At 37.0% G+C, this 25,402-nt stretch overlaps 2 protein-coding genes across 3 annotated transcripts; one reads left to right on the top strand and one right to left on the bottom strand.

The window, feature by feature from the left end:
• The first annotated feature begins 1,764 nt into the window (after nt 1–1,764).
• Nucleotides 1,765–10,746, top strand: LOC107192651 (tectonin beta-propeller repeat-containing protein). The gene is made up of 25 exons (XM_015581968.1): nt 1,765–1,779; nt 2,145–2,403; nt 2,900–3,082; nt 3,487–3,639; nt 3,723–3,815; nt 4,002–4,182; nt 4,267–4,490; nt 4,565–4,768; nt 5,023–5,198; nt 5,282–5,414; nt 5,494–5,720; nt 5,802–5,933; nt 6,027–6,183; nt 6,254–6,416; nt 6,491–6,594; nt 6,675–6,817; nt 6,897–7,248; nt 7,338–7,488; nt 7,566–7,762; nt 8,127–8,336; nt 8,414–8,515; nt 8,599–8,734; nt 8,815–9,006; nt 9,938–10,095; nt 10,696–10,746. Exons 2-25 carry the CDS (start codon nt 2,179–2,181, stop codon nt 10,744–10,746), a joined length of 4,047 nt encoding a protein of 1,348 aa, XP_015437454.1. The 5' UTR covers nt 1,765–1,779; nt 2,145–2,178.
• Nucleotides 10,747–12,197: 1,451 nt separating this feature from the next.
• On the bottom strand, nt 12,198–24,770 carry LOC107192168 (cationic amino acid transporter 3). Of its 2 annotated transcripts, none has more exons than XM_015581373.1 (10): nt 24,306–24,770; nt 15,779–16,046; nt 15,283–15,411; nt 14,921–15,181; nt 14,233–14,516; nt 13,753–14,093; nt 13,329–13,492; nt 13,080–13,246; nt 12,899–13,007; nt 12,198–12,826 (listed from the first exon to the last, which is right to left on the bottom strand). In XM_015581373.1, the coding sequence occupies exons 2-10, from the start codon at nt 16,005–16,007 to the stop codon at nt 12,705–12,707; spliced, it is 1,806 nt and encodes a 601-aa protein (XP_015436859.1). In that variant the 5' UTR covers nt 16,008–16,046; nt 24,306–24,770; the 3' UTR covers nt 12,198–12,704. The 2 variants fall into 2 exon arrangements, with proteins under 2 accessions (XP_015436859.1, XP_015436868.1); XM_015581382.1 differs by lacking the exon at nt 24,306–24,770 and adding an exon at nt 20,458–20,718.
• Nucleotides 24,771–25,402: the final 632 nt, after the last annotated feature.

Consider the following 25,402-nt stretch of genomic DNA (forward strand, 5'->3'; position numbering starts at 1 on the left):
CACTAGCGCGTTGGATCGACGGAGAGCACCGATACTCGGCACGCTCTACCGTACTCTCTCGCTCGCACACCTCCCTCCCATAGACCACCGAAATTCCTCGGCACCCGTCAACACCGACGGAGAGCACCGATACCGCGGCTCGCTCTACCGCTCTCGCTCGCACGCCGTGACGTCACCCGATTCCCGGAATCCCGCGGCCACGAGATGGCTGATTACGGTAAGGCATTCCCGCAAAGGAAATTCTCGGAAATGATTTAAGATTAGAAACTAAAATTTTACACAATTTAGTTTCTTGTGGTTATCAACAAATGCTGCAAATTCGAAAAATGTCATTCATTAAGATCAGAGTTCTGTGCGTTTAAGTGGGTATCGATACTTCTGTTTAGATACCTTCTTACAAAAGTAGTTATGATACTTCGTGTATCAATTCAACTGCTCTGACACTTGTAACTGCTGCGATTGAATGCGTAGCACATAGATGGGTATATATCCGCAGATAGATGCAACTGTTATATAGAAATCGGCCTGCATCAGACGGGTTGAGTAGGGGAACCCCTAGTTAATAACAGAGTAACTAAGTTACTCTTAGCATACTAATACTTACTCTTACACTTCCTCACTCACACTTGGTCCCTGGCGCCTCCACCGAGGGTTCCAAGACCCCACGATCCTCCATACGGGGTCTCTGGCTTACTACAGAAACTAACTACTGCCTAATTGTTACTTGTAGGTGACGGGACAGTGGACGGTAGTGAAATGATTGAGTCAACATGCGCTTGAAACATTGTCTTTATTACTGTTGTTCGTGTAACTCTCGAGTTTGGTTGGTTCTGCTCGTGTAACTGTAGCATTTTTATTCTCGTGAAATCATATAGATACACGCAATATGAATGGAATATATAACACTTCATTTGAGCTAATAATACTCAGAATTCATGTTTTTTCGGTAACGTCGGGTATTGACATTAAAATGGTAAGGGGGCTTCTGACGCCCTCGAAGTATGGGACAGAAAATTACATTGCGTGTTAGGTCTATTCATATATTTCGTCTGTGCTTGTAGCCATGTTGAGTACATTACATTATACCAGGCATTGAACAAAATTTGGCTTTGCGGTTTAGCTGATTGAGATGTTCTTTATTTCTTTCTGTCTTTAAAGTAATTTAATTTCTTTCGACTAAATTGAACAGACTGGGGATGATTATGCAAATGTAGATTTTTAAATTTTTATTTTCTAGAATCTAGAAAATAGCTATTAACGATTCCTTCGGCTTTCAAATGAAATAAATTATCATTGTACGTTCACTGTAAAATATTTTACTGTATCGAATTATAGATAATTGTAAATGTTATAAATGCATAGAAACCCCATTCTGGAAATAAGAAATAAGTAAAAAAATTGAGACAGCAGTACTGAACTGCATGATCTGCAGACATATGGGACAGTGGTAGACAGCGTGACAATAGACAGCAGTAGACAGTAGCAGCAGTAAGTGACAGTTGTTTGTGCGCGGATTCTATTTAGAATCGTGTTCTTCAAGTTGTAAATTTGTTTGTTTAAATTCTCCTGTTAATATTACTTAATCGACTTCATGCTGTGATTCAATGTCTGTTGCGAAATTTACATTATTAATCTACATAGTATGTGATGAAGTTACGGCATGTCTATAATCATTTGTTCCCGAATGAATTGTCATGTTTATGCTGGGAAAACTATGTCTATTATCTAACATTACCTTCAATACGAAGTAGATTATCTATTATTCTGTAAGAAAAAAAGGTACCGTCTTATATTTCTATTTTTATTTCATGCTTGCATACTTTTTTACCGCTGCGGCGTATGAATCACCGCCGTGATCTCTGTTATCAGTTTGACTCGCCCTGTAATGTAATGACAACAAAAGTGTTACAGATTCAATATTTAATTATATTACATGTAATGTTTACATGGGATCTCTAATTTTTTTTTGTTCGAACCCTTATAATTGTGTCGGTTATTAAAAACGATATAGCTACATTGTGAATATTTATGCAAATGTATAATAATTAAAAATATTAAGGTATAATAATAACAAGTTAATTATAAGTGCTGTAAGTGCATAAGACTTGGAGTCTGGTTTTAACACTAAAACTACTGTGTTATAGGTGAATTAAGATATTCTTGTGACAATACATTAAAATGCCAAGCTCATATTTGTATGCCATAAACAATGAAGGGCGTGTTTTTGGACTATCAACATCCGGGAACATGTGGAAAGAATTTATGTATCTAGGTCTGGAATTCAAACAGCTATCAGCAGTCCCACACTTTATGTGGGCTATCGGGGGTGACCGTCAAGTCTATGTACATGTACACGGTTTAGATGTACCCATAAGAATCAAAGAAGAAATATATGAGAACGAAGTAGGTTGACTAATATTGTTTCCAAGTATAAATTCGTATTTATTATAATATAAGATTCATCAAACTGTCTTTAATTATTCCTAATTATGTCTATGTGGTCATTTAAGTTGAAAAGATCATATACAGAGTGTTAATAAATATGTGAGAAATTTTCACATGGTGGATTCTACAGAGCAAACTAAGATGAAAATGAAGAATGACAAAATTAAGTTGGATACAGGCCCAGATTAAGATTTTTTTGTGGCTCAAGGCTATCAAATTTTCGGGGACCCTCTTGGTTGAAAAGCAGGGGAATTTTTATAAGACTGTTTTGCACTCGTATCTTCGACAGTCGATAACTCGGAAACGAAGCCTTTAACGCATTTTCGTTATTCTTGATTTTTGTCTTAGTTTGAAATGTAGAATCCACCCTATGAAAATGTCCCACATTTTTATTAACACCCTCTGAATTTAGTAAATATTGTATAAATCTAATAATAGTGGATAATGCTTACAGCGTTGGCTTCCATTGGAAGGATTTAGTGGAAGATTATTGCCTACAGACAGGTATAATTTTTCCAATCAAGATGGTACAGTCGATCGTAGTCGAGATAAAGTAAAATTACCATCAATGGCTTGGCAATGGGAAGGTGACTGGCAAATAGAAACTACTTTGGATGGACAACCACTGGATCATGATGTAAATATAATTGATCTTCTTTTACTATAGTACATGTCATTAAGTTCTCTGTATTTCCTTATATTTATTTTTTCATATTTTCTAGCTTATATCCCAAATATTCTTTGTTTTACTTTTGTTCAATTTAAGTTACACTCGTTGTATTTTCTATGTTGGACTACTACATAAGTGTTATTAGTTTTTTTATTTAAATAAAGACCTTGTTATTCATGAAACTGTTGCCAGAAAATTGTATTTAGAAGATACAAGTAAATTAATTTATTTGTGTTACATTATGAGATTGTTCTATAATTTTCTCCTTGTTGTTATGTTGCTTGTAACTTTCTGTTTGCATGTAGAGTTGTTGTCAGTTATCAAGATTGAAACAAAACGTTATGATCACAGAGAATCTGATATTTTGGTAGGGATGGACGTACGCAGTCGATTTCCCAGCTACGTATTCGACAAAAAAGCAATGGAAATCCTGTGTCAGACGGAGGAAATGGGTTCGTTATCGAAGATACAGCGCTATGAATTCGTGGTGTGCTATTGCGCCTCTTCATAAAGATCCGACTAAGGTATCGAATTGTTTCCTTGTACAAAAGTTTGTTGCTCTCTTATTGTACCACTGTGTCAGATAAACAATACATTGTACTTTTAGGAACCATTTATTGACATATCTGTGGGTGGAAATCAAATACCTGGAGGTAATCTGGGATGCCTAATAGTCTGGGCAGTAACTGCTCATGGGAGGGTATAACATTTTAAAGAAATTCTTTTGAAGCATTTTAATGAAGCACAGGCTATTACATTAATTCTAAAGAATATTACAATACGTAATTCTTGTCACTGCATTAGCTGTACTTGTATCTGAATTTGCTAGAAACTTTTATGTAAACGGGGTTGAAATGATGTATTAACCAGCGATTATAATGTACAGGTAATGTTTCGTGTTAGCACCAGCACTACTTGTCCTGAAGGGCAAAGGTGGAGTGCTATAAAATTATCGAATGGTCACGAGGTATCTCAGATCAGTGTTGGAATGACTGGTCTCGTTTGGGCTGTTCTAATGGTTGGCAAAGCATTAGTACGTACAGGCATTACTAGAGAAAATCCAACGGGTATATATAGTTTTTATAAAGTTTCAATGCTCGTACGTGTACTTGCAAGTCTTCTGGAATGATAGATATAATTTCATTTCGTAGGTGATGATTGGTCGGAAGTTGAACCTCCACAGAAAGACTTAAAATTGGTACAAGTTAGCGTAGGTACGGACTCTGTTTGGGCTATAACACATGACGGAGGGGTGTGGTTTCGAAAAGGTATTAAGGGTGAAATGAGTGGAGTTTGCGAACAGATGGCTACTGGTACCGGTTGGGTAGAAATGTTAAGCAAAATGTCACTGGTGTCTGTTGCTCCAAATGATCAGGTAACTCATTTCATTTCAAAAGTGTAAATATTTATGTTTGTTATAAATATTTATATGTACTTGATTTTCGTTAGGTCTGGGCGATTGGCCAGGAAGATAGGTGTTTGTATTATCGTACCGGTATAACACGATCGGAATTAACGGGTAAAAAATGGAGATTGATAAACGCGCCACTTCAACTTAGTAGAGCAAGCAGTAATGCCAGCTTATCGTCAAGTAACAGGCACAGCATGTGCGGTACTCCTCAGCAACAGAGGCATCAAAGTTGGGCGTCACTGGTATTTATCTCCGCAAAATGTTGTTATTTGTATATACATAATTAAATTTTCAGCGAAATTATCGATGCTAGTAATAAAATCGGTAAAGCTGCAAAACTGTAAAAACTTCATTTTTCAGGAGAGAAGAAGCTTTGTGAATTAATGTAAAATCACTTTGTACTGATTTTATTCACCAACTATGCCATTTATATTTATTTTTTTGGGCTTTTTAAATACACAGTGAGAAACTGCGTTAAACAAATACTTGTTTATAGAATCGACCGCATAGTACCAGTGAAGGTACAACACTAATCAGAGAATGGGAAGAACAATCGCGATCGGCACCAACGCCAACATCCTTAAAATTATGGCAACGCTCGAATGATGCTGCCAATAAAACTCCCCAACAAGCATCTTTCCACAATATATATTTAAACGAGGAAAAGAAAAAGTAAGAATACATATATATTATTCTTTCAAATTATATTTGTGCCTTTATCTTAGAAAATATTTCACGTATATATATAAATATAGATCCGCACAATCATTGGACATGAGTGATCTTACAGAAGCTAGTGTTGCAAATATAACGATATCAAACGAATCACTAACTAAAACTGGAGAATCCATAGTGGTCTCTGGGAAAGGCATGGGCAGTACAGTTAAGGTTAAGAAAGTTTAATTATTTGAAACCTGTACGAAATTATCATCGATGAAATTAAACGTGGGAAATTGAAATAATATAGATCAATCCAGCTGCCTGGAGTCCTGTCCACTCGGTTGGCTCTATGGTAGGGGTGGAAGCTCATCCGGAAACGGATGGCAGTATATTTGATCCCGATTTAACGAGCGATTCCGGTGTCTACGGGGAGGATGAAAGTTCTGGCGCGATGTATTGGGCTGAATGTGACGCCTCCTGGTATAAAGTAGAAGCTGGGGCATGTTTTGTGGATCCGGCAAATCCTCCCAAATGGTATATTTACTAGTTAAAATGATAAATACATTGTACATGGGAACTTATAAAAGAATGCATGTGCGTATCTTAAACTTGTAGGATTGCTGACACTAATGGCATAAATAATGGGGACATTGCGGAACCTTGGAGAATACATATTTTAGAAGAATTGAAAAAGAGGCTACACAAAATACAATTTGATTCATCGATATACGAAAAAGTCGTTGAAAAGTGAGGTCTTGAAAAATTGATATGATTACTGCTTTAATATCTTGTACAATTATATACTAGAACATCTTTTATATTTTTAATGGTATGTTGTAGGTCGTCTTGGGTAAAAAATGGTGATGCAAAGTGCAAAGTTAAGGGTGGTACTTTGTACGAGGATTGTATTATTGAATTAGAATGGATAAGTAGCGACAGTGGGTCCTTAGATTCTGGAACTGTAACTATCTTGAACTCGGATGGAGCAACAACAATTGTAGGTTATTTAAAAAATAATTATAATAAAAACTTTATCTGATTGTTTTTAATGAATATTCTTTTTGCAGGTTCAATTTCCTGTATCTGAGATTATGTGTGTAGTATGCTGTAGCGAACCAGGCAATCCAAGGATAGCAATTCATACTCCGCGACTGCTTCGTTCGAAAGTTCTTAGGCTGCAGTTTTCTAGCGACACAGAAATGGAAGATTGGTTGGCACATTTAACTTCAGGTATATACATCCACTTATATTTTGTTTTATGTCGAATTAATGTTTCTATCCCAAGCGCTGTTATGTATTTTCAGTTACTTGTCAAATGAATAACGTTTATGGAAAACCAGGGCCCAATTCGATTTGGGCTACAACTGCATTGGGAGACGTACATGTATATGATCCAGCTGTTGTAGAAGTAAGTCGATAAATACATAGTGCAATACATTGTACTAGAATATTTATGGTAGCATTCCTCTATACTTGAAGTGTTTTTAGGAAAATAAGCTCGTTAACGATATTTATGTACAAGAGCTGGACGTTGCAGGAAAAGAATTACCATTCGAGTGTATATTACAAAATGGTTTTGGATACGGCAGTTCCCTAGAAATTACAGTTTGTGTCCACGATGACGCTGATAGGTACAAAAAAAAATAACAATTCAAACTAGATTTAAGTCAGTTACATTTGATTGATAACACTGAGTATTTTATTCGTTAGATTATCATTCAATTTTGTCTGTTATACAATGACAACATCCATGAAACAAAAATGTGTGATGGATAGCCATGATATAGCGCTCCACTTTAATCCAAGATTCAGAGAGAATATAATCGTACGCAACACATATCAGAATGGACAATGGGGAGACGAAGAAAGAAACGGAGGTAGCCCATTAAAAGCTGGCTCTGACTTCATGATAAAGATCGTTTGCGAGATTCGAGGATATAGAATTTTTATCAATGATACAGAATTTACTTTTTATAGCCATAGAATATTACCACAGAGTATTACTCATTTGAGAATTAAGGGACTAATGACATTGTGTAGCGTACTTTACAAATCTACGTCTGTATGTAATAATTTTCTATACAAATCACCAACTAATTTATAATGTCGGAAGGAATTGCAATTGAACGTTTTTATTTTCATTATTCGTAGGTAATCATTGACCCAATTGCGATGTTCTGGAGACAAATGGGTGGACACTTGAAAAAAGTGGAAACATGTTCCGTTGGCGTAACATGGGGAATAGGTTATGACAGTATTGCATGGGTTTATACCGGTGGTTGGGGAGGTTTATTCTTAAAAGGTAATAAACTTACGAAAATTCGAAAGTTGTTTATGCACTTAAATATAGACAATATTATTATATTTCAATATTTGTAGGACTAGATAGCAATACTGGGATAAATCCCATGGTAGATACTCATAATTATTACGTTTATGAAAATCAACGCTGGAACCCGGTGACAGGATATACCTCTCATGGTCTTCCAACCGATCGCTACATGTGGAGCGACGCAACTGGACGCCATAAACGTACTCGGGAGAACACTAAATTGTTGTCAATGCACTGGCGTTGGGTAAGAGGAAATATACACGGTATAGAGTTATATGCGTTACAGTTATTAAATATTACATGGAGGTCACCATGCCTGGATTTGTAGTTAATTTTTCTGGAAGTTCATAATAACAAAAAAACTAGTACGTGCTACATAGTTTTATTTGACAACATATGAGTTTTATCATTTCAAAATACCAAAGATAACGTTAAATAAAAATATCGATATATCGTATCTTGTTCAGCACTAAATACATTTAATTCTAAAATATTTAGCTCTACACTATGTAGCTTTTATGCTTTCATTATATATCACATTAACTCGTATTGAGAATTTTAAGAAGTTTTCTATTGCCCACTATAATAAAATATACTTTTTCAACCAGGTGTCAGACTGGATAGTAGATTTTCATACGCCTGGAGGCGTTGACAGGGATGGTTGGCAATACGCTACTGATTTTCCTTCCCAATATCACGGTAAAAAACACTTCACCGATTATGTCAGAAGAAGAAGATGGTTCCGAAGATGTCAGTTAACATCTAGCGGTCCCTGGCAAGAGTTAGGAAACACAAAACTACTTGACGTGTCTTTATATGTACGAAATGTTCTGAAACGCTAATAATACTAATGATATAACTATAAGTAGATAATTTTGCAGTACGTTTGTTCCAGGCAACTGGCAGTCCTGGTACAGATGCTCAAGTTTATATATGGGCGATAGCTTCTAATGGTGAAGCTTTATTTAGGAGAGGTGTTTCCGAATCGTGTCCAATGGTACAAATAAAAAGTTCCTTAGCATTATTGGATATAAAGATTTTGTCAAAATATCTAGTAGCGTTATTAATATTTATTTATAGGGAGTTTCATGGGAACATATACCGAGCGATCAAGCTTTAGTAGGTATTTCATGCGGTCCAGGCGGTCAGGTTTGGTCCGTAGGGAAAAATGGCTCCTCATATTGGAGATTAGGTATTACCTCTTCAAAACCTGCAGGTATATATAATATAGTAATAATGAACTCAATCGTCTACCATTATTGTATTTTTATACTTAATTGATTTGTATATTTTTAGGTGTACAATGGCAGAACGTTGAACCCCCGGCTGGTGCTCACTTGAAACAAATCTCTGTAGGAAAAGATGTAGTATGGGCATTGGACACGACAGGTAGACTGTCCGTGCGTCGTGAAGTGCAAATGAACGTTTTCCCTGAAGGAACCCATTGGCAAACGTTACCTGCGATGCCCAACGATCCTATTCACATAGGTATTTAAGAAGTACATATATAGAGCAGCGTTTCCCAGCCCTCGTAGAATCCAAGAAGTATCCTGAAGGCTTCCTTAAGTTCTAGCAATAATTCTGGCTACAAATTCTTTTTGAGTATCCTGCTGACAATACTACTGCCTGTGTATAGTTTAGACGACAAAATTTATCCACTTAATTCTTCTTTTGAAAAAATTCCAGACAAATGTAAGATGCGCTCCCCAAATGCTGCACTTCTTGGAAAACTCTACAGATTACCCAATAAAAAACGATCTGCGTTGGAAAACGCTGATATAAACATCACACCTGTTTATTTAGATATATTCTCTGACCCCTCTGGCATAGGTATACTCTGAGAGTGTATGATTATGGCTTAGGCAGTACATGTATTGTTTTAATCTGTTAACCAAGGAAGACTAGTTAAATTGTCATTTTTATGGATCTTAATGTTTCAGTGAATTTCAATGTTCTTATTCAAGTATTTAATGATTGTTGTCTATGTACTGTATAATACGTAGTATTCACGTCTACTGAATAAGAATATTCGGCAGATTGATTTCATGTGTTTCTAATACTGTCTATGTAAATAACTGTAATCCAAAATTTACCCGGTTAACAGGTTAAATGAGTTTTCCAGTGAGTTGGTAGTTTTTCTGCATTAACCCTTTCGGTTGAAACATTAGTATGCTTGCCTAACATTTCGTCGGTTACATCACGGACAGGGTGGGTCAGGAGACACGGGACATCCTAATATTTCGTGACTCATCCTGCATACATCAATTATCGACTAAACCATTGCGTAATAATTGGTCACAACACCCGAAGGGTTAACCCTAAATTAGCGAAATTTTCTAATAAATTTTACCAGCATGCCCAACTCTGTTTAAAGTAGTTTACTGTCATGCAGTACATAATTCTTCTTCATTTCGTTTAGATATGTCCGTTATAAATGTGAAACAAGGTTTTCGACATGTATCCGTCGCTAGAGAACAAGGTCAAGTATGGGCAGTTTCCGGTGCTGGGATACTTTGCCGTAGAATTGGGATCACCGATGAAAATCCAGCTGGAACAGGTTGGGCGACTGGCATAGGGGTGAGTCGAACAAATTACAGATAAATAAATTGCGGATGTTTATGCAAATTTATATTTTTATGGACGAATTTAGAAGAAACAAAAAATAAATTTTATTACTCTACAAACAGCATAGAATCTTTACTGTTTTGAATGAAAGCTTTTATTCTATTACGTTTTGCTTATTCGTATACCTTATACAGGGTCTCCCAAAGTAGCTTCGACTCCCGGAAACGAGGGAATCCTGGGATGATTTGAAACAACTTTTTCCTTAGAAAAAATGTTATCCGAGGCTTTGTTAACCAGCAATAATTAATGAAAAACCTCGAACAATCAGAGCGGCAGCGTTGGCTACACACTGCAATTGGTAGCTAACGCTACCGCCGGAACTCGACCGACAGACTCGCGCTCTAATTGCTCGGGGTTTTTCATTAATATCTTGTTAACAAAGCCTCGGATAACATTTTTGCTAACGAAAAAGTTATTTCAAATCATCTCAGGAACCCCTTGTTTCCGAAAATCGAAGCTATTTTGGGACACCCTGTAGATGTATAAACATCCACCATTTACGGATAAATACCGTGTTGTAGCACGTCTAAAGTTGTGATTACTCTTTAACAGGCAAATTGGCAGTACATAAGTGTAGGAGGACTTGTAAATAAAACGAAATAAATGATCCGTTTTTAGATCAACGAAGATTCCTGTAACAACATACACAAAGTATTATTATATTATTATTTCCACAGTGTGATACACTAGCTTTATATGTCACAGAAACATTTTCATGTTTTCTGTAATGTGTACGATTTAGTTTTGCGATTTACTCGATCTTGAGGTGGAAGCTTGAATCGTGACACATACACCAAATGAAAATATTATTTAAAACAATACAATTGATTATATTATTTGTATATATGATTGTGCTAATTTTATATGTATACATTGCATTTAATTTTTATTGCTTTACGACAAGACAGACACGTGGAAGTGGACACGTGTGAAAAATGAAATAACGGAATTATTAAGGTAAAATTCAGTAAAAATTTCCACTGAGTACAATCATTGAAACATTCCAGTCATGTGCGTATACATAAATCATTTATGATAAGATAAAAATATAAAGTAACAAAATGTTAATTTTATTTTTTTAATAAAATTGAATAGTGCAACTTGATTCTATCGAACACCTTGTCTAAGTATAAATTATTATGATTATTGCAGTATAAAAAAAAATGGATCAAAGATTTTTGTGATAAACATTAGATTGTTAGTGCAAATACTTCAAAAATTGAAATTATGCTAAATAATCATATGTACACTTTTATTTTAATACATACTTTCCACTTGTTCTGAGATCTATTTAATATTAGAAACCGATAATTAGATTTCATTTAAGGACTTTGATCAAGATTTAGTTAAGGAGTACGAAAAGTTGAAGTTGTAGTAACAGTCATAAACATAAACAGTAAGAAATCGAATGTTTGTAAATGTTAAAAATGTGTTTTACTTTTATTGAAAACTTAATGGTTTTTTTTTAAATTGTGATAACTGAGTGTTGTACTGAGTCATGTACTGCACTCTGATGCAGTAACTTTGTGTATTTATTATTTCTGTAATGATATATTTTAAAAATCAGGACGTATTCATAAATAGCAAGAGTTTATATTCACAAAATTACTAAAACAGAATAGTAGAGGTTTCCACGAACATCACAACTGCCATATTTGGATGATATTTTTAGTATGTTACGCCTAAAGAATATCATCATAAATGTTTGTTCATTATTAACCCCAAATCTTAGTTTGTTATGAATGCTATGTATTAAGCCCTGTATTGTTGATAGTATATTCTTGTCATGCCACTGTCTATAATGATGTAGAAATTTCATTGATACATGTGTATTATATCTTCGAGCGTTTAATTAAATTGTGTAAACAATAAATCTGATTTTTAAGAATAATTTAATATTACCGTTGTATGCAATACTTGTCTGTATATACGTATGCGTTAGAAATTTCATTAAATGTGATGCCTCTTATTAGATTTCGAATTATTTATCCAAAATACAAGTGTGTACCCTTCTGTTATTTTAAGAACCGCGTTTAAATGAATACACAGTGACATAATATAAAACAATATATTTCATCAGTGCAAATAGCACTTAAACAATCAATAAACGTAGTAAAATTTCTTTAAGAAATATGTACATTGTATCAACACGTTTTCGTATATAAATATAAAAAGGAACAAACAGATGTTACAATATCATCATACGCTACACAGTAGGTCAGAGTTCCGTTTTCACTGAATACAATGTTGTTGAGTATACTTAAAATGACTCGCAATAATTTATGCATTGTACCGATGTAAAATGGCCAGCATTTTACTGGCGTCTTAAATTTTCATGATAAGAACTATTCTGCATTGCAGTAATGCTATGTAAAAAATGTTCTATACAGTCGGAATGTTAATGTCCTCCTTTTTTTAACGACACGCTAACACGACTAATATATATTAATCGTATTTTAAAGTCGTAGTGGTCATCACTTCTTGATAATACCTATGGTTTTCTCTGAGAAAATTTTTTTATACATTAATACCAGACATATCACATAGTGCAATGTTCGCTGTTAGAATCTAGTTACGATTCTAACTTGATCCGCGTATTTCCTTTTCATCATTTCAGCCTCCATTTTATCTCTTTCCCCTTGTTTACTGTGAGATATACCGTAAAAGAAATAAATAATAAAACCTGCCAAAAATATAGGGAATTAACGATTAGATATATTTAACATTATTCTATTAACCCAATTGTTATATTTACCGATTAGCAACCATATGGAAAATCTAATCCACGTAAAAGCATCCAGTTGTAACATTAAATATAGGTTTATGAAAACACTGCAACACGGTAAAAGTGGCACTAATGGTACCTAAAAGCAACAGTTACGTGTAAACTGATGGCGTTATCTTTTCGTTTTCCAAAAAGTGATTTCGAAGTATACCTTAAATGCTATGTCAACCTCCTGGACAGGTTGTCTCGCGACAGCTGCTAAATTTAATAATAATATTATCACAAGTACGACTAGTATCACAGTTTCTATTACGTTTTTGCCAAAGGCATCTGCGCCCACGTTGTTAATGAACAACGCGATAACAAATATAACAACACCTATAAAGGAAACAGCAAATATAGAGAGAAACATTAACATTGTTTGATGTCTAAACACGGTCAGTTCGATAATAGAACTTACATAACATCGCAATACCATATTTTGCAACTTTGGTGGACGTTTCAGTTATCTCCTTTTGATTGTGCAAATTGAATATCTGTTTTAGGATATGAATTGGCGTCAATTCGTAACCGTTCATCGTTGCTAAATGATTATTGTTAGAGGTGCAGTCCTTCCCTTGGTATCTAATAATTGAAAATACAACGAATACTTTTCAGAATTCCGATATACCCTAACGAGCAAACTCGGTTTCAGCAAGGGAAAAAGTAGCTTGGTAGAAGAGCTTCCTACCACTTGATATCGACTGGTATCAGCAGTTACTGACATTTATGTCAAGTTATTTCAGTACTTGAAATAAATTTACCAAGTCAAGAAGAGAAGCCAAGTTTTCTCGTGAGGATACATAATTATATTAATATTGCATACTAGTTTTTCATGCACACACCTCAATATTAGAACCGACACAGCCACTATCGTGTACGCTAACAGCGTTCCAATGGACATCATATCTATCAGTTGATGAAGATTAAATATAAGTGTCATGGCTCCTGTGAATAAACCGGCAATCACTGTGCCGAAAATAGGCGTCATGGTTCTGGGGTGCACACTGGCAAACTGTCTGAAAATTATCCCATCGCTGCCCATCGCGTAAAGAATCCGCGGCAATGGAAACATTGCGCCCAATAAACTCGTACATAATGCGAACGCTGCTCCAATATTAACGATCCACTTAATAGTGGTCCACCCAATTTGATCGAACACATAAGGAAATGGTGCATCGGCATTCTAAATACAATAAACATAATATAAACAATATAGTTAAAGTTCACTGTATTATCACTATTACAACGCCCCTATATCGTATACCACTGTAAAGCATTCGGCTGAATAGGAACTTTGAACAATTGAATTTACGCTATGGTACCTGATCGTAATAAGGCCACATCATAGTTAGTACAGTGGAGATACTGAAATAGGCGATGAAGATGATAATCAAAGACACAACGATTGCTATAGGTATATTCTTCTGAGGATTTTTAGCTTCCTCCCCGGTGGTTGCCACTGCATCGAATCCCACGAAACCATAAAAACATTTGGCCGCGCCGATCATTATACCACTTATGCCGAAGGGCGCAAAACCCCCTAATCCTGCGTGTTTCACCGACTCCGGTATGTCCTCTGCTGGTATTCTCCAATTCGACGGATCAGCTGGCCAATGCAAGGTTCAAGGTAGTTAATTTACTCGAGATTGTACACAGTAAATTATCGATGAGTGTTTGAAGGTTCCTCGGCACCGTGTATTCAGACGTCGTCCCCACCACTGGGCAGGCCTGGATTAAGATTTTTGGTGACCCAGGACTATCAAATTTTCGGGGGCCTCTGGTCGAAAATCGAGGGGAAGGGGGCATTGTAATACAGCACAACAAAATACATAAATCTTTAAAAATTGAAATTTGTTTTAAATAAAATTAAATAACATTTAATCATAATGAAATGGAAGGTTCAGAACGAGTCAAGCGCACAGTAGTGGGGATAACATCTGAACATTCAGTGTGGAGGTACCTTCGAACAGTCATCGATGATTTACTGCATACGCTAAGAAATAATTATACCTTTCATAGATCCCGCCACAATGATTATCATGATGGTAATCAAATTGACAACAGTGAAAATGTTATTCAAAATGGAAGACTCTTTGACTCCTACGCTTAGCAAAATCATAAGAAGCAGCACCACGAGGAGCGCGAAGAAATCAGGATACTCGGATAAAAACGAAATGTTGATCGGCATGGCGGCGTGCAACGTTTTGCCTATCACGTTTCCAAGTAACGCGTCCAAATAATTGCTCAACCCCCGTGCCACGCTCGCAGTACCTGACAATCAAAATGAAAAAAAAAAAAAACGAAAACAGAGAGATGAGAAAATAGGTAACGCAGTAGCAGGCAAGAGAAGTTCTGGATTTATGTTTATCTACCTATTATGTACTCCAAAATTAGATTCCATCCTATGATAAAAGCGACGAATTCTCCCACTGTTATGTAACTATAGACATACGCCGATCCTGCCTTTGGAACCCTGGAAGCGAATTCTGCGTAGCACATTCCTGGAATTTCAAACACGATTTTTCGCCTCGGCCAAATAACGCGTACATCGTTTGAATTTATCGCAAAAAAAAAAGTGTACAAGATTCAGTGATATTTGCTTAGCGGACATCGTGGTCATTCGCGACCCGTGCCTATGGGCCAGTCGAACAATAACATTGATAATCCACAAGTATTTTCATTTTTTCCGTAACAATGCATTTAAAATTTTCCCCAAAACGGCGGTCATGTTTTCAAGGAGAACACGCGCGGATGGTGATCATTACACAGGGGACGAAGACGAATCCGGTTCACGAAATCTCCGTCGATAACGAAGAAACCGTTAAATCCCAACGCGATCGGTAACCGACACGGGGGTAACTGATTTACCGGCGAATGCGGAAGCGATCGCAGCAATGAGGAAGGAGATACAAACGGCTGGACCGGCCGTCTCTTTCGCGATGCTGCCGGCGAGAACGTAGACGCCGAGGCCGAGGGTCGAGCCAACGCCAAGTGCCGTGAGATCGAACAGGCCGAGAACACGGGCCAGCTCGCCTTTGCTATCCTGGTTTTCATCGATGCGCCTCCTGGACAACGCTCTCCATAATCGGCTCGCCATGCCGAGCCGCCCCTTCACCTTCGGTGCCTTGTAACTTGTCTGAAATAAATTTCAGGCAGTTAGGTCGGATCATCTTCAACCTGTCTATCGACGAAGGACAAATAAACTGTTGAAAGTAAATTAAATGTTTTAAATGCTCACTACGCTTTTCTAATATTCGCGCCTTTTGCAAGGGGCAATGGGGAAAAAGGACTCTGTATACCAGACCCTTATTTTTTCTCCTCTCTCTTTCATTCTACGAGAAAAGCAGAGAAAAGTGTCGGCGCTTGAGAACATGCGATTTTAACTTGCACCTTGCGATAATATACCCAGATAGCACATGACGTCTTCAAGACGCTCATTTGACAGCTACTTGTGTCCCAGTTTTTTTCCCGCCAAACATTACCAGCATATTCTATAAGCAAAAATAAGACAAAAATGTCATACAAACATAGGCTCTTGAATGCTCTATCAAAAAGTTGTAAACAAAAATATGAAATGATAATCAACTGGTCTCGTTTCCATCTGAAAATGTTGTCCGTTATTATGTAAACATTAGAGTATATGAAAACATGACAGATATCAGCAATGTGCTCTTATGTTGTGTCTACTGAACACCAGTTCTTAATCATTTCGTATTTTTCTTTAAAACTTTTTCATAAAGCATTCAAGAGCCTGTGTTTATATAACATTTTTGTCTAATTTCTGTTTGTAGATAATGCTGGTACAGTTTGGCAGGAAAAAAACTGGGACACCCTGTATATGCACAAGTGAAACCAAATGGAGAAAATTAATGAAATAGATTGTCCAAGGATTAGAAGAAGATCACAAGGATTCTTCGTATCAACCGTGTAAACATGAATCGTGGAACTACAAAGTGTTACATACGTTCAAATATGGATAACCTGGTAGGACAAATCAACGGTGCGGCATACCTGCTCGATCATCCGTGAAAAATATCTCGAGTGTATGATTCTCGGAACGTAACACACTCCCGTGTAATCGCGAATCTGGAAATCACTGCTCGCCATAAGCGATGCCTGGATAACAGAGATTTTATTTACGTTTCGCATTTTTCGTTTGCTGTTTTGCGTTATAGAGTTTACGCTACACGGTATTAAATAAAATTAAATTAAATTAAACGTGAACCCCCAATAAAGGTTTAATGAATCCTGTGCCGTCTTAACACGAAGAGTAGGTGTATATGTACAAAAAATATGAATTTTCAATTTAACTATTAACTCGTCTAACCATTTTGGGAAACTTGGATTTGTGAAAGCATATTACACGTCTTCGTCATTTGAATATTTCCATCGACACATCGAAAGAAAAAGTATCACGGCCTCCTTTTTCTCGAGGTCATTGTTTTCTGATATCTCGAGATTATCGACACACTTTTACCGATTAATCGCTAAACCAATGTTCGAACGCATTCCGAGTTTGTTGTCCTCCTCAGACCGACTTCGTCGTTTCTTTTATTGAATGTCGCGAAGCCCGTTGAATACAATACACGGAGACTTATCCAGTCCCCACATAAAAGGGGATCAAAATGGCCGCCGAGGGTCTTTGTATGATAAGAAGTACGCGAAGGCCGAAGTAATTCGATCGAGCCTAAATTATCACTCGTATTGCCATGGTTGTACAAATTTCGAATGTACATAGAGATAAGCAAGGATTTTAAATATAGACGGAGACGTGTCTCTGAGATAGAAAAAAAAATATACATGGCATTATTGGCCGTATTTGGTAAGGTAGGGTCGGATCCGACCCGAGGTATTTTTCGCTATTTTATGTACGAGGGTCTGAAGCATTTTTCCTTACAAGATTATTGTCCCGACGCGGACTCAAGCAGTATCTGTTGTCACGCAAAGTATTTTCGATCGTATTCTACGAAAAGTCGATGGAACGAACTATGTAATATAATTGTGACGTAAGTATTTGTGGAAAAAAAACAGGAATAGGTATCTCGTTCCAAGGAAACCTAATTGCGTTAAACACTTGACGCGCGAATGGAATGACACAATTGTCATTAACGACGAACGATAAAAGGACAATAAAGAAACGAAGACCCGAGCATCGATAATCTGGTTACACTACGATAAAACGTCAACTGTTTCGCGAAGATGAACTTGGATAATGAACAACTGTCGATTACATATGTCCCGAGGGGACAAGGTTATGCCAGCCACTAGTTACTTCTTTGTCACGTTTACGTTTACCTTTTTTTTATCGATCGATCTGTTTTCCCCTTTCGATTTCCACGATTACATAAATCGCAATATCTCGAACACTTGCGTATCATAATTATCTCGAAGTATTAATTAACCGTACTTCATTCTTGTGATAATACCCTTATCGTAGGCGGTAAATTTGCTATCTTCGATTTCTTCCTCGAAGAATCGATCCGGATGACTTTACAGAGAATTCGCGAGAAACTGGAGAACTCTGGAGCTCAAACGGCTGGACTGATTTTGAGAAATTAGGTATAAGTTAACAATTTCCATATGGCAAACATTAACACTCACAATGTCTCACCACAAGGCTTTTGATTTTTTTCTTAGTGAGCTGTAGAACTTTAAAAAGTATAAAGTAGGAAGTAAAAAGGTTAATTAACAAAAACAATCCATCTACGACAAAAGAGTAGATAGTACGTTGAACTTAAAAGCGAGAAACCAATTTTGTATTTATAAACATTTGGCCAACAATTCTGCAATGTTGTTATTAAAACGCTTACGTGAATTTCTTCATGTTTCTCGCGCACGTACGGAACGAATCAATCAAAAGGTGTGTTGACATTAATGGTCCTTAAGGCGGCCGCGCAAACAGCCATCCGTCTCACCGGCTAATAATTCACGTCAACCGTGGAAACGCGAGCGAGCATAATATCCTCGACACGTTTTATCGCCGAAACCTGTCGAAGACCGCGAACGAACCGAAAGAACTACCTTGTGATTGATTTATGATCGTTGTTGCGCAACCACGTGCTAACCAGTGAAGACAGTTATATTTTTTTCGCCCTTTGAGTGACCGAGCCGGCGACTAAATTACGCTCGAGAACGATTTTAAGCGTTAAAATCGTGTGGACGGTACGAAATAGACGGCGGAAGGAGCGAGAAGGGTAATTTCGCGGGAAACAGGATACCGAATGACAAAGAACGTTGAAATGCTAATTGGCCTATTAACGATAATGGCGGACGGCGTCATTTTTGTCTCCGGTCCATCGGTACGGTTTTCCGGGAGAATTAATCACGTTAGCGATGAATTGCTTGCGATAGACCGCATTTAACGAATCAATTTTTCCATTCAATTACTACCCAAATAGTACACGATGCCTCGTAGACGCCCATTTTACGGCTATTTTAGGTCTAAGGCACACTTTAAGACGTCTTTAAGGCGTCATCTGTGTATAAAACCCCGCCTGGTCGCAGTGAAATTTCGTCGGTGAGAGAAATTCATATCTTTGTGGGAGAAACTGCAACAAACTTGAGAGTTTCTAAAAGGATTGCGCGCTCACGACATGAAAGTGGAGAAATGACACTGTTAATCAGTCTTTTGAGTAATAAGAATACTGCGTGATCCTGGTTTCGATCGAAGTAAAATCGAACTTCGGCGACTGTGAATCAAACATTTCTCATTCGAAAACTTAATATCTACTTCAAAAGTTTTCTATTTAAAAAAAAAATGTGAATTATCAAGATTACAAATCGAATTATGAATTTAATTCCCCTACTTTACCCCGGAAAAAATGTTAATTCGTAAAGATACAACTTCCACAGTCATTGTACTTGTCATGAAAAGAAACATTAGTCCTCTGTGTCATTCGTAACAGATGATATATATCCAATAATCCTGCGGTAAGTCCATTTGTCAATACTGTGACCTTACTAAATGCAAGATTTCAAACGTGCCCGACTATAAAATCAGTCATTTCGAGGCTAATAACCTAAGACACGCGGCAACTAAACGATAGCATATTCTACATTGATGTCCACGGGGCAGCGACATAAAGAGCAAACATGCAGACAATCCGTATTTTCCATCGGCAGTGTTTGCACAAGAACCTGCAAGGCCACTCGATCATTTACGTCTTCGTGAATCGCCTTGATCTCTTTAAGCAGCGATCGTGATCGATGGCGTAAAAGAGGGTCGTACTCGGGCGATTACGTGTGTCCGCGGTTCTACGCTGTTCGCATCCTGATGAGAAAGATTCGTTTTAACCGCTCCGTGGTTCGCGCGATTAAAATTCCTCGCGATGGTTACCTCTAATTACACGACGTCCGCGTACATTTCAATAGACAGGGGGAATCACACGACGCAACAAATTATCCTCCGTATAATCATCGAAATGGAAAGGATACGCTGAATTCCTTCTTTCCGCGAACAATCGTTTTTTTTTTTTATCGTCTCTGTGAATACCTTGAGTGAAATCAAATTCCGGTTACTAGAACGGAAAACGTAACTGTCAGAATACCTGTCAAACGACCCCATCGATAGGTGGCGTTTTAAGTGTTCAACGTAAATTCGAGTGGTCAGACGGAACCAGCTGCTGACCAGATTCTTGGTCGAAATTTTCGGTCGTCCAGTGACATTGACACTAACAATATGGGGAGGCAAACAAACCGCGTGTCACCGGCGCTGGTCAACGTGTGGCAAGGTTACGGACCAATTAAGGCGCGGCACCGGGGTACCCGTGTCCTCATTGCGGTGTGGTGTCGATTCCCCTTCGAAACGTCCCTCTCCTTGGCGTAATGCCTTTATTTACGATTTTTTTTACGATACACACGCGGCGCAATTACCGATCCCGTCGAGTTTCGGCGGGCTGCTCTTCCGCCATAAGACGATAAAGACTAAGTACATATACTCATTTTGTCCCTGTATAATAGTTTTGCAAACGTTTTTTCGACGGGTGACCCAACTATAGGACGAGCTTCCTGTATCAATAATACAGATTGGTGAAAATTTCTAGGTCAACGAAATCAGAAGCGATAAAACTCGTCTTCTTCTCGTGTCGCGAGGAAATATAAAAGCGGAACGTTTGAAATCTTGTTTGCCTGGATTAATACGGAGAGAAATAGAAAGGCGGTGGGGGTACTATTGTAAGTAACGGGATCAGAAATAATAATGCGTCGTCACGCGGTTGCGAAAAGAATAAGAAAACGTATCCCGAGGCGAGAAGTCATTAGTTCCGGTTGTGTCAATGGTACGTAAATCCAGATTGATGAGGTCAGATTAGGAACAAACGACGGGAGCGAAGTTGAATAACATATACAATATCGATTTAAAGCGAATCGATAGTGAAACCAAGTAAAGGTATAATTCGAATCACTGAAATTTGAATTAAAAAATGGTATGCGTAAGACAGAATTAAAAAATGTTTGTTTTAAGTAATTGTCCAAAGGAACCTATAGTCTAGATTATCGAGTTTGGCAGTCAATAATGTCAAGATCACATGTGAAACAAAAAATACCATGTCCAGTGTTAAGCTACATCTTAATTTTGAATTAATTTTACGCAAGTACGTAATCGTCCGGATAACGAGCAAACCCGAAGACATCGCGTCTCGATTGGGTCCAATAGCCTCGCTATGCTAACTCGACTTGCTTCCGATGATGTGTATTATGTGTAAACACGGCAGCGTTGAAAATTTTTCTCAAACAGCTGCGCGACGGAAGCATAATATTTAACCGACTAGTCAACAGATTAATAAACATTCATCCGGGGATTGCATGGTGCTAATTGGTCAACAAATTCTGCGGTAATTCCTGCCAATGTAAACAAATCTCGTGCGCGAAAAACGCGGTTACCTTGTGTTATCGGGCAGGTGTTCGTGTCCAGGACTGTTCAATTTCATCGAAATTAACCCCCTTATTTAGCGAGTGGAGTTTATACGAGATTTAGCAATAAATACAAGTTTATAACCTTCTAACCGGCGATTACGTATTGTATATTTACACTCGTTTGTTGTTATTTATCATTACGCAGCTAGGGCGCGCCTACAACCAAACAATTTTACCCCAAACGATTGTATGTAATTAAGTAATTAACACATCGTACAGTGCAACAGTTCTTGATAAACATTGTTGTTCCTGCGGTAGAAGTTCGGAGATCTAATAAATACAGAAAACGAGTTAGTGTGCAGTTGATCGTGATTGAAAAAAAATAAGACCCAGAACTTAGATATGGCAAAATTCGAAACGTGTATAATTAGTGAAAGAATTTAGGTATTTCATTTATGTACATGACCTTCACTCGTCGAAACGTTTTCACTCCCGTGACCACCATAACGTGGGGTACAAAGTACAATGTGCGGCATAAAAATAAAAAGAAATCGAACGTGAACTCGGTACAGGGTAAAAACGACAGTTTACAGTTTAAAGGCCTGTTTTTTCACAAATGGCGAATTATAGTTACGCGTTCCCAAGTAAAGGTGACGAAATGTAGCCACAGTAATTCTCTCGCTAGACTCCCTTTCTAAGATATTTATCCTTGCCTGTGTATCAAATGTTACGCACGCACACTGCTACGTGGCCTGAAAACTACAATCAAAGAGAAAGGAATATTTTTGGTCACCGTGCGGGCACAATTGAAACGAAAAAAGAAAATTGTCAAGCACGTGGTCGACGGTCCGCACATCTCGCGAAGTATGATACGTAATTGACAAAGATAGGCAGCTTAATATCTAGAAAGAATGTTGACTAACGAACAGAAGATAAGAAAACTTGTGGCTTCTTTTTCTCTATTGAATAAACATGACAATTTTAATATATCTATATACATTTATAGATTTACATATATATTTTATATATGTAATTTGAATATACACTTATCCAAGTAACTGGAAATTTTTACTCCCTATATATACATTATTCGTATAAATTATGCCCAATTTTGGTGATCGGACTGCAAAAATATATCCTTCTACTATCGAATTGCATCTCGCTCTAAATTACGCATTACTCGATACATAAAATTAGAACGACTAATGTCGACAAGAAGTAACAAGGTTGATCCTGAAAAAAAGACCTTGATATTACTTGATTATTCGATTGCATTATTATGGCGATCAGATTAAGATCGGAATGTATTGTATATACTCGAGATGTGTTTTGTCTGCCTTTATCATATTCAATTATCACAAACAAATTGGATATCGAGTTTCCATATGAAGCAATTATCATTTTAATTTGAATTTGTTTAAATTTGTATTTTAACCAGCGATCATTGACAAGTGAACCACGTTGATTGATAATATGACGCGTTATGTAGATTATTTTGATTCCTTTTTGTAAATCAATTAATTGATTACAATTGTAACGATATAATAAATTTCATATCACCGGTAAAATAAGACTAAATTATGAAAAGTGAAACGAAACTGGATTTGTCGACCTTAACGTTAACGACAGTGTTTTCTCAGTCGCACCAACAACCATTTTTTATGAACATTGTTTGCAGTATAAATAGGAATACAAGTCGAATTATAAATTGCTACCTCGATTTCCGGTACTTTTACTAATTTGCAATTAATAAAAACAATCGTCACGTATTATTTCAAAACCTCATTGTTTAAAACATTTTTGTTGAATAAATATCATTTTACTCTTGAGAAAATAAACTCTGTATTGGTAGGAAGTGATAATTATGTTACATGACATACGAAGAACCAAAATACTCAAGATCGCAAAATCATTCTTGTACGTGCACCACAAGCCACGCGATTGTTAGTTAGATCGCAAGGAAACGATTACAAAGTAACCTTCTATTTTTTCCTTGACTGACCCACCTTTTTCATTTTGCCAATATAAACACACACAGCCCCGCACATCGCGCGCGCATGCACGCGTGCACGTGTATATTTGTGTACACCTGTAGCTAAGGCGTTGCTGTCACGCTAGGTTTAAATGTTCCAAAAGGGAACGAACACACAAGTACAGATAAGTAAGTGAACTTTCTAGGAAAAACGTATCTAGAATAGAGTATATTCCAGAATAATATAAGATTCAAAACAATTTCGATTTACATTAGAAGCTACACATTTTTTTTTAAGGTACAGTTAACGTTTGTTAGATCTAAACTACGGATGTCCATAGAAATATAGATTTTGATGCACTGATTTACATAAAATTAGAAACAAATACACTTCATTAAACTTTTCACTATAATAGATGTTAAACAGTCCTGCGTTCTATAAATCTATAAAATCCACCGTTCAATTATATCGAATCGTGGTAAATTTTTTAATTTAACGAAAAACTAGAAACCCATCGGATTGCTCCATATTCAGGGCGGGTATACATTGCGCGGATGAAATGATCTTACCTGATTTCGGAGATGCGTGTTAGAAAGGAAACCAGCCGCAAGGAAAACTTTTCACATACGAATACACTTTGTTCAGGCAGGATGGACATACGTGAAATAAATCGGAAGTAGGTCGACACCGTGGAACCGATCGCACCGGAGTACGATCGTAAACTAACAATGTGCTCTAATATAACGATGCTCGCTTCCACCTGTCCGCTAGCTAATAAACTTCAATCACCTCCCACCATGATTTCAAAGCGGCCGCGTTAACGCTCGAAATGTATGCGTCGGGTCCCCTGCCTCGGGGGAAAGAGACGCCTTCGTCTTATTCGAATGTATATAAACAACTCTCACTGTTTTGTTTCCTTTTCGCTGAGGCGGACCTCTACCTACTGCGAAACGACGACGACAAAATACATATAACATACTAACCAGGGACCTTAACCGTAAACCATCATAAACGAAAGACAGTCTCGGATTATTAGTGACGCAAAGTAATCCGGTTCCCCACCTTACCCAAACACGCTATGACAAAGGGTGACTCGGTTACACGTATCTGAAGCAACACAGTAAAACCTACGGATTATAATTTCTTTTGTTGAACAACTTCATATAACAATTGCAATAACAATTTGGGGGGGGGGGTGGCTACAGCCCCTTCAAGGAGGCCCCGATCTAAGCCTTCCGTTTATGTAAAAAAATTATTGAACGAAATTTTGTTTACTGTTTCCCTTTTGAAATAATTAAAAATCGTACTAAATGTGGAAAAAAATCGGATTAAAGTTGTTAATTTCCATAGTTCACTTTACAATATTTGAAATTATAGAAAAATTCAATTCACCTAAACATGATCAATTGTATTGTGGACTTGGATGTTAAGAAGTATATTTAGTATTTTTCTCAAAAGATCTTTGAATATAATTTATGGTTACCTAATCTCTGCACTATTTATGAATCATTAATTCATAGGTACTACCGACATTTGACACGTCCTAAATAGCGATTGCGATCCCTAATATTAATAGATTAATTAAAGCTGAAGAGTTCAGAATGATTTTCTGGAAATTTTGCATTACTGAAAATAAACTTTAGTTAGAAATAAACGTTAACTTAGA

The sequence above is a fragment of the Dufourea novaeangliae genome, unplaced genomic scaffold (assembly GCF_001272555.1).
Source record: "Dufourea novaeangliae isolate 0120121106 unplaced genomic scaffold, ASM127255v1 scaffold7, whole genome shotgun sequence".
Classification (NCBI taxonomy): domain Eukaryota; kingdom Metazoa; phylum Arthropoda; class Insecta; order Hymenoptera; family Halictidae; genus Dufourea; species Dufourea novaeangliae.

Coding starts and splice junctions, on each gene's coding strand:
- LOC107192651 (XM_015581968.1), top strand. CDS start 2,179: ATGCCAAGCTCATATTTGTATGCCATAAACAATGAAGGGCGTGTTTTT. Junction 3,816..4,001: donor CAGTAACTGCTCATGGGAGG/GTATAACATTTT, acceptor TATAATGTACAG/GTAATGTTTCGTGTTAGCAC. Junction 5,934..6,026: donor TACGAAAAAGTCGTTGAAAA/GTGAGGTCTTGA, acceptor GGTATGTTGTAG/GTCGTCTTGGGTAAAAAATG.
- LOC107192168 (XM_015581373.1), bottom strand. CDS start 16,007: ATGGCGAGCCGATTATGGAGAGCGTTGTCCAGGAGGCGCATCGATGAA. Junction 14,094..14,232: donor TGTGGCCTTATTACGATCAG/GTACCATAGCGT, acceptor TATTGTATTTAG/AATGCCGATGCACCATTTCC. Junction 13,008..13,079: donor AGGTTGACATAGCATTTAAG/GTATACTTCGAA, acceptor TGTTGCTTTTAG/GTACCATTAGTGCCACTTTT.